At 34.8% G+C, this 10,139-nt stretch overlaps 1 protein-coding gene across 5 annotated transcripts in view; it reads left to right on the top strand.

The window, feature by feature from the left end:
- FUT8 (fucosyltransferase 8) overlaps positions 1-10,139 on the top strand; it is a 90,154-nt gene that overhangs the window by 63,466 nt on the left and 16,549 nt on the right. For all 5 annotated transcript variants that reach the window (XM_017742074.1, XM_017742076.1, XM_017742077.1 and 2 more), the window contains 2 exons: positions 8,580-8,826; positions 10,057-10,136. In XM_017742074.1, the coding sequence (XP_017597563.1) occupies positions 8,580-8,826; positions 10,057-10,136 (327 nt within the window). The remainder of the gene's footprint in view (positions 1-8,579; positions 8,827-10,056; positions 10,137-10,139) is intronic.

Here is a 10,139-nt window from a genome sequence, read left to right as displayed (position 1 = left end):
GTAGGGAAAAATACTAGTGTGTTTTGTACCCAAATGAGAAAAATCAGGGTTTTTTTGAACATGAAGAGATGACATGAGGTAAACTAAGTATGTTAGGTCTCAAACAAACCGCAAAGTTTCAAATGTTAATCTGAGTTCTTTGTTTGGCTGCATAAATTTCAATCCAAACTGAAGCTTTCTTAGGGTTTTGGGGAATTATAACCTGCATTCAAGTTTTGAATAACTTTCTAATGTATTACACTAGGTCATTAAAATGTTCTGGTTAAGTAATAGTTAGAAAAAATAGTTACCTATTTTTAAGTGATCTTTAAGCAAGAGTAATCTGAACTGGCAGCTGTGGAGTTGAATTCAAGTCATCCAAACCCTTCCTACGTCTTGAAAAGGACTACCACAATATCCAGGTGGAGACATCTGTCAGCACTATGGGTTATGGCTCTGATTCTTGGGAATGTATCAATTGTTACAGCAGCCATTCTTTCTCTTAATGCAGGCACTCTTAATTCTTTACAGTAGCACAAGGCTGGGCGTTTGGTTCGTTTCAGTGTAACTTCACCAAGGGTGTTTGTGTTCTTGCATTTGAGTAATGAATTAAAAAAGAACCTTAAAATGTCATCTAATTCTCAGGATATGTTTCTTGTCTAGATTTAGAATGCCATAGTGAAAAGCTGCTTGTAGGCAAATGGCTCTGAATACAGTTTTTCCATCTTGTGAAATAACTGGAAGTTATACTAAGACTTTTAAGGCAGAAATAATTTCTTGCAGTTTGTATTTTTGTTTCTCAATCTTTAGGCCTTCAGCCCACTGATTTATTTCTGGTGTTGTGAACAGATAAGAAATTTGAAAAGCTGCCTTTTTATTGCACTGATCTCCTACCCACATTTGAAGACACACATTAATTTTAATTTAACATTTAATTTAATTTAGCATTTTATATTCAAAGAAAAAATATTTACTATAATACCATATTTTTGGCATTGCATGTCCATGAATGCCATTGTGCTAATGTTTTGTAGAGAAATCTTTAGAAAGTGTTTTCCTTTATCTGGTATTACATAAATCCTGTGACAAACCTCAGCAAAACTGGGGGGCTTTTTTTGCAAGTACCCTTAGCTAAAGTAGTGGTTTCAAGTTTCCAATACTGTGCAAATTAATAATAATTTATTACTGTAATAGTTATGGAGAAAACATCTATATTTCTGTGTGATTTATCTTGTTTTTTTCTTAATACCTCCATTACATTTTCCCCTATTACTGAAGATCAGAAAAATTTCCTTTTCCATTATTACAGGCTTACACTCTTGATTTTCTCCTTTCATGTTAGTAGACCATATGAAGTAGAACGCATCCTTTTTTCTTTCAGATGCACTGTTAAGGTGACATGTGCCTTACTGCTATGAATTTCAAACAACATAGAAGGTTTATTCTCTCCTGTTTTATTTATGGCTAACTAAAATGTCCTTTTGTCTACACATACCTTGAGAGCTGTGTTCCATCTGGACTTGCATATGGAGGTACTTTTACTAATTCATTGAAAGATGAGTCTTCCAAGTGTTCAAATTAGAACAATACAAGATTGGGAGTTATAAACCACTACCTTGAAAAGACAGTAAATGTCTTGTCTAAACTGGGAGCACTTCTCCACTAGATGCCTGGACAGCCAGCTGCAAATATTAAGCTCCATTGTCATGACCTGTTGGAAGCTTTTAGGTCATGAGATATGAAATACTGTCTGCATGTTGTCTTCTTTTTAACATGCTTTTACATGCCTGTTGCAGGCTTGAGGGTATGTCCAGTCAGCATATGCATGCAAGAGATAAGTCCCTGAAGCTGTTGAAGGATTATTATAAAAATAAGCTATCTTCTATTACAGAAAAGATAACCATATATTCAAAGCAAGTATTTGGAACTATTTTTATAAGTATATAGTAATTAACATTAGACTGTAATAGAGAATAAGCTTTAGTGGAATTGTTGGAAATCAAATCCAAATTTGGTTTTTTATCAATATAGATGTAATGATCTTTTTTATGTTTTCCTGAGTTATTTCAACTATCCTTACATATTACTTTTAAAACATCAATTCTGTTTACTGTTTACATGAATAACTAGACCAGGATAACGTGGCAAAACCCCTTTGCATTTATGAAAGTATATTTGCCTTTGCAAATACATTTTGAGATATTTTCTGGCAGCTAGGGAATTGGAGCTCCTTTTTAACACGTACACTTTTCATATTGGCTGTTTAGATGAAATGGGGCATTGTTCAAAAGCAGTTTGAATATATCAAGATAAAAGGAAAAATAAATTGCTAGTACACTTCTTGATTTCTACGTAGTTTGATGCTCTCCTGACTATTCTATGAAGTTGATTTGCACAGTCTGTTCATCTGTAAACTCTCCAGCTGACACACTGGCTATCCAAACAATTGAGGAAGGGAAGAATCTTTACTTTATAATGTTCTTTCCAAGTGATGTGACAATTGCCACAAAAAGCTTCTAGGAAGTGATGAGAAGTTTTTGGTAGAGTGAAACAGAAATACAGGTCTTTATAATGCAGCTCACCTGAGCTGCCGTAAAGGGAATGGAGGCTCTAAAGGCACCAGTAGGTGCTACTGCTTTAGTTTTGTTAGAGACAGAGCTATTGCAAATGCAGAAATTGTTACACTCAGTTCAGGCCTCCATCAGGTCAAAAGGGAAAACATTCACTGGAATCTCATCACTTTTTAGGACAGTAAGTGTTCATCTTTACACTATGGTTTAGATGATGGGGAGGATTATCACAGGACTGGAATAACATGGGAAAATAAATACAATTGCAAGATTGTCACTTGTCTTACAAAGACATGTTGGTAGTTCAGTAGCTCTGGAAGTTAGAGTTTTTGCAGGAGGAGAAAGAAGACTACCATTAAAGTTTTACTTTTTAGGAGGGAGATGATAAAATAATATCTTCACAGATTTATTTTAGACAAGTTTCTTGTGAGAGCAAAAGTTTTGTCGTTGTGCTTTACCTTTCTATCTGCTCTTGTTCTTTTTAAGCCTAACTTAGTTTAAGTTCTGAATATTGGATGAATTTTGGCCAAATGTGACTAAAATAAATAGGTCTTGTTAAGGCCTCTCAAAGGTCCTTAAAGTAGATAGACTCTGTGTGTGTACAGAGCCACTGAAGTCAACATTCAGGCCTGTGAGGAAGTGAGAGGCAATGACTGATCACAGATGCCACTTTTCAACATGCAAACAGTACCCAGAGAGGTAAGAGACATGAGAGCAAGTGAGGGTAGTTGCAAGAGTTGTGCAGAAGAGGAAAGGAAAGAATGCAGGAAAAAAGCCTTGGAAGTGCTGGATTGAGAAGAGTAATGAAAGGCACTGTTGGCATGTTTGAAAACATTTTGGTGTATTTACTCCTGAAGGTATCGAGATTCAGCCCCTTGGGATGACAAATGGGACAACACTATCCATATGGCATGTGAAACCTGGAAAAAAAAGGACTGTGTTTTCAGTTTCTTTAAAACAGAATTGCACCAAATTTATTCAACACCTGTCTGCCTTTAAAGGCTTGGTTACATAAAGGATGATTAAAAAATTAATAAGTGGAACACTAGTGAGAAAATCAGAAACCAAGTTCAAAAATTCTGTATTAAAATTGTACAAAGGAAAAGCTTAGGGAAAAAACCCAACATTTAGATATATGAATTGTGTTTTACATCGACTGTTTAAAAAGAAAAATACAATTTTTTTCTGATGGCAATTCCATTTTATAATTCAACTATGGCATAAATCTCTTACAAGGTAACTTTGTTTAAGTATGCAAATGCCCAGAAGATAGTTGTAGGAGGTGTAGTCTGCATCACAAAACAGATAAAAGCATACTTTTACTTTCTTCTGAACTAGTTGACAATTGATAAAGAGCATAACACGCCGTAACTTTGCGTAGTTTTCATTTTTTACTGTATCTGATTTGTAAAGAAAAGCACTGAGGTGTCACTGATGAACCCTGAACCTGCTGTCCTTTGCAATATGTAACAGGAGCCAGCAGGACAATGAGGAGCCTTGAGAGAATTCAGCACAGTCCTCTCACCATATCCGGTGCTAATCAAACAGCTTTCCCATCACTCTGACATATCTTGTGCAGTTGAAATGAGAGTTTTTCACCTGGGTAAGGTTCCATATTGGCAGTCAGCCTTTCAAGCTGTAGAGCTTGGTTAAGTAAATCTGTGGTTGGTCTATGGGAGTTGATATCAGCTTAATTAAGTATATTACAGAAACAGAAAAGCAGGGAAGCTGTTCCATTTTTGCATCAGTTTATTCAGTTTATTCAGTGTTTCTAGCAAGACAAACCGGAATGAAATTGAAATTCTCAGTTATAAGACAGGAATGTCCTTAGCATGGTGTTCTTTGGCATACCTTTTAAGGGCTTCTTGAAAAAATACTTTGAAATTAGCTGGTGAATTTTGAAATAATAGGAGAATGAATAGCAAACAGGTTTTCAGTTAACATTAACTAGTAGTAGTGATTGCATGGTAAATGTCAGCCTCCTTTCAGGTAAGAAGTTAATGAACACCCAATGAAAATGGCCATCCGAGTGCAGGCATGAGCCAATGTTCAGATGGCAGGAAGTAAGCTTAGCTAAAATGACAAAATTCCCAAGGTCTTTTTGAGTCAAACCAACATCTTTAGGCTTCCAAAAAAAGAAGTTGATAAGAAAGATACAAATAGCAAAAGTTTTTAAAGGGGCTTTAAATTAGGGTAAATTGAAAAGTAGGCAGACAGTAAGATTATGCCAAGTCACAAGAGGGCTGTAAGGTCATTAAGGCACATTGGGCTACTGCAGTGAAGCAAAGTTACGCTTTTTATAACACACAGAGCTAATTTCAGTATTTAAAAAGTAATCAGTGGGTCTCCTGGAAATTGAAACTGTGTTGCTGATGTATTAGTGATGAACATATCCAAAAACTGGTAATAAATAAGAACTAGATGCAAATGGCATGGGTCATCTGAATAAAAATCAGTTTCAGTCCAGGACCTTCCTCCAGAGCACGTTGTTATGATAAGAATGAATGTTTTCAATATTGCAGTACTTTATGACTTTTGCAAAAACACTCAATCTTTAGTTACTCAGTGAAGTAAAATCCAAAACTGGACTAAGTTGCAGAACTCTGGAAGACAATTATTTAGTTTATTCCAAAGTGAAAAACAGCACCTGGAATCATATGAAAGTTAAGCTATAAATAGAATTATAGTGACAAATTTTGGCAACTGTAAAAGTAAAATAAATCACATCAGAAGAAGTAACTTGAAGTATTGCTGACATGTAAGTTATGTATAACAACTCCAGAGGTATCTTCCAACCTAAATAATTCTGTGATCAAATGTCAAAATTGTGCCACCACTGAGTAGGGAATTGGACCTAATTGACATGATGATGCTGTGATTTAAACTACCAACATGAGAAAAATACATAAACATTAGTATGGATTATTACCTTTTATGGCCTATTTATTATTTAACAAAATACATCTGTGAAGAAAAGCTCAAATATATTACAAGTTAGAGAAAACTGAAGTGTAGATTAGAAGTTAATTCTGTATTTTTAACTCGGTTTCATTATCTTCAGTTGAAAATTCATATGAATCAGCAATGAGACTTACTGTTTTCTAATGTATCTGCTTGTCTATTGATCTGACTGAGTTTTGGTTATCTCCTGTATCATTGATTTTGATTGCAGCATATTTCTGATTTATTTTATTTTAAAATAAAACAATAACCTGCTGTCCAAAAAAGGATAACAGTTTTTTAAACTACACGTGTTGAAAACTGGGCAAGCTCACTGCCTGTTAGGAATCTTTGTCACAAACACTGTGAAAAAACAGTTATCAGTAGGGTAAGAATGCTGTCTCTTGCCTATAAGGCTGTTGCAGAGAGTTGTTTACCCCTTCAGGGTTACTGAAGAGTTTCTCTGCACTGGTTTTGTCCAGGACTAAAGCCAACAGTTGCTGTAAGTTTTCCTTTTACTGCATCTGCTATCTCATACTTTTAAAAATGAGTGAAGACTAATAGGGAGCTTTTCCTTGATTATTGTTCAGGACAATAATATAGGTAATAAAATCTAGAGAGTTGCCATAAAGTTTTTTGGAATTGTACACATACCTGTGTGTTTGATTATGCAGATGATAATTGTATGTAAGCAATTAACAAACTAAACATTATTGAAATAGCCATGACCCTATTTATGATTTGATTTGTAATTTTTTTTTAAAGACTACACTCGACCTAGTAGGTAATTTTGAACAATCAAATTCTTTGTTTTTCCTTAATGAAATACATTTCTTTTGTTTCTGATTTTGATTCGCAGCAAGTCTTGCAACTTCATTGCTATTCAAACAGTGTATCACATAGAGCTGAAAGCTGAAATCTGAAATTCTTTTTTCACAATCTTCTTTGATATTCGGTAATTTTGGTACACTTGAATATAGTTTGCTATATATGCTAAGAGTTTTCCTAGTTATTTCTGGCCAATCTCATTTTCTTCAAAACCTTAAGCCAGTCTGTGGAAACTTTTAGAAGCACACTCTTATCCTTTAAATAGGATGGAACAATGTATTGAGTGCTTTTCAGGGTAGGAATGTCAATTAGTAGGTCGGATTGCTCAATCAGCTTTATCAATAACAAGATTTTCCAAATGACTGTCTTTACAGACCAACATATTTATTCAGTAATACAACAAATTTTAAAATCTTGTCAGTGATACTGTACTTAATAAAAATCCACCTTCTGTATGCACTTTTGCATCACCTGCTTTTTCCCCTCAAAAGGTTTGCAGCAAATTCTCTTCTCTAGTTTAAGATGGAAGTATTTTCTTTCTTGTCTTGGCTAAGATTGCTGTTGTTTCTTTTGCCACCCTGTTTCTTCTCCCATTCTCAGTTGAGGGGGAGAAGGTGAAAAGGATGGAACCTCAAGCATTCTTTCATACTATTCCCAAGCTAAACGTTTCTTGTCTAAACTTTTGCCTGATATATCTGCACCAGATTTAGCACTTCCCTGGCTTCATGCTGCTTTTTTTTATTGCAGCTTTCTGAAGTCATACTAACAAAGTATTATCCATCATATTATAGGAAGATTTAAATGCTCAATGTTTTTACTGAATTGATGAACTTTGATTAAATCTTTTATTGTGAGTGTGATATAATAGGTGGTAAAATATGAACTGGCTTCTTGAATTAAAAAGAATCATCCATACCTGCCGTATGGGTAATTCTTCTAAAGAATCCCTTTACCGTGATGGTATACAGTGCAGTGATGAAATATTGACATATAGATACCCCTTGGAAGACAGATTTCCAAATCTGGTAAAAATGAATTGAAAATACACCCAAGGATAACAAACATTCCTTATTTAAATAACCATATCTCAGAGAGTTACTGCAGAATTTTGACTAGTCTTGCAAAAGTGCTGTAACCTTTGGGATCTTTAACCATTCTTAAACTCTTAAACTCATTATTCCTTCCCTGAACTGATTTTTGTAGCATTAAGATTTACTTGGGCATCAAAAGTTATGAGTTTTATTTGCTTATATTTAAAGCAGTGTTCTTTCCTGGCTGGTGAGCACTAAAGGGAGAACTAACCATCTTTGCTGGTAAATAGTGCAGACAGTGAAAACATTATTTTGGAGAAAATGAGCACACTAGAAATATCAGCTGAAATGTTCAATGCTTTAAAAATGTAATGCTTTGTTTTGTGTTGTCATGTATTATAATTTGTTTCAGTATATGAACATAGCTTTGAATTATCAATTATGTAGACTGTTGTGTTTGTGTAGTTTGTAAAAACTCTTAAAAGACGTTTAGTGGCTATTAGGCCTTGAATTAAAGTCCCATCTAAACCATCTGTATATTCTACTGTAGTTAATATTTAAAACATAACAAATTCTTATCCATAGGTACATCACGTGCTTATATAGTGCTTGTGTTTCCCCTGATCTATTTAATTTTCTACTTCATAGTTTAAGTTCTTGAAGACAGGAATTGTCTTTCTCCGCTTCTAACAACAGAGTAGCTAATTCAGTGGTTATAATGATGTCTGAAATGCTGAAATTTACTGCAATAAAATGTGTTCAGAAGAGCAGCAGAGCTGTAGTTATTTTCTTAATGATTTCTTATGCCTTAAAATATTTCTTTGTTTAATTTTTGAACAAGTAACTGAATTTTAGACATTATAGATAACCAGTCTGTCCAGATAAGCTTTAGCACACAGTAATGGTATAGTTGTATATAAGAAGGTATGAATATATGAACAGGAACACATTTAATAGTTAATTAACTACCAGCTGCTAAGAATTCAAGAACCTTCAATTTTGTTCTACTTTGAGTGCATTGTTAGATATAGTTCCTATATTAATCTAGTCTAAAACTGTGGTTTTTATTAGATTTGTTAATGCTATTTTGAAAAAGCAGAGCAAGGGTTAGGTAGTCTTTTTGAAATTGAAGATACAGATTAGTTGATATGTTTGGGGTATTATTTGCCAATAGTAAAGCTTATTAATAAAGTAAACTACTTGACTCATCTTAGTATGTATTTTAAAACAGGTGAGGCTAATGATAAGGATGTTCAGGTGGTGGAACTTCCCATTGTTGACAGCTTACACCCACGGCCACCTTATTTGCCCTTGGCTGTCCCTGAAGACTTGGCTGATAGACTAATTCGTGTACATGGGGATCCTGCAGTGTGGTGGGTCTCACAGTTTGTGAAATACTTGATTCGTCCACAGCCTTGGCTAGAAAAAGAAATAGAAGAAGCCACAAGGAAACTTGGCTTCAAACATCCAGTGATCGGGTGGGTATTTCGTTTTCTTTTTAACTGTCTGTGCTTTAATATGTGTATGTAGTGATTCCTGTTCAGGAAGAAATATTTCATGATGATAATCAGAGTCTCAAAGTATTTTGTGGGGAGAGGGTGATTCCTAGAGGAAGCTCTTATTTTTTAACTGTGCGTAATACAAGTTGATTACAAGTACTTCTTCAGCACACTTGTCCACCTGTAGTTGGACAGATATATAAAAGGAAGCTCAATAGAAGGTTTTTTAACATGTCCTTCCACATCTGGTAATACAGGATTTCATTAATGTAATTGCCTTATAGCTTGTATTCCAGGCACTTAACTGTCTGGGTCTTCTTTCCAAATGCCAATAGCTTTTACATTTGAGGAAAAAAGGCTAAGCCTACATTTTACTTGCCACAACTCACAACTAATTTTATCACTGGCTGCATATGAACATGGCATGTGCCTTTCCCTTCCCTGCTGGTGTTTTCTCAATTGTTGTTTCTCAAAGGTAAAGATGAATTGGAAAAGTCTGTGTGGGGAGATACGTGGAGAAGGAAGAAAAGCACCTATGACTAAGAAAAAGCAGCTTGTGGGAGAAAGGTTTTGCCATCATGTAGTGTGGAAAATGTTGCTGCTGCTGTGCTAGAGTCTGCTTCCTTTGCCAGAATTTTCATTCAATCCTCAACTTTCTTTTCAAGAAAGTTGAAAAGTGAAAGCACACAATAGGTTTGTCCAAGTGTTAGTTGGCTTTTGACCTTAAGTCGGTAGGGCACTTCACCAATGCTGTATCTGAAGACTTGTTACATTTCAAGGAGGTCAAAAAAAATGCCTTTGTAACTACCTTAATTCAAACTATGCATTATGTGATGCAAATATTCCTATTTTCCTTTTGACCTGTATTGATCAAGCATTATCTGTCTACAGTAGATAACTTAGCCTTGTGCACAAAAGGAATGCCACCTTACATGCTATAATTCAATGTCCTTCATTCCTTTCTTTCAGTTACCCTTTGCCTTCCTTGTGAGATTATTATATTGCTTTTGAGAACAGACTGACATCTAACTTCATGTTGTCAGTGTGTCTTGATGGACATGGATGAGTTTTAATCCTTCCTTTTTTTACGTAGGGATTCAATTTAAAATTTCCTTTGCTAAAGTATGTGTAGTATTTATAAATAAATGTAATTTATTTATTGTAAATGTAAAATAAATGTAATTTATAAATAAATGTAACTTTTTCCAGTGTTCACGTCCGAAGGACAGACAAAGTAGGGACAGAGGCAGCATTTCACCCCATTGAAGAGTACATGGTACACGTGGAAGTGC

This window comes from Corvus brachyrhynchos, unplaced genomic scaffold (genome assembly GCF_000691975.1).
Source record: "Corvus brachyrhynchos isolate BGI_N302 unplaced genomic scaffold, ASM69197v1 scaffold115, whole genome shotgun sequence".
NCBI classification, from domain to species: domain Eukaryota; kingdom Metazoa; phylum Chordata; class Aves; order Passeriformes; family Corvidae; genus Corvus; species Corvus brachyrhynchos.
This window is presented reverse-complemented; position numbering and strand designations above follow the sequence as displayed.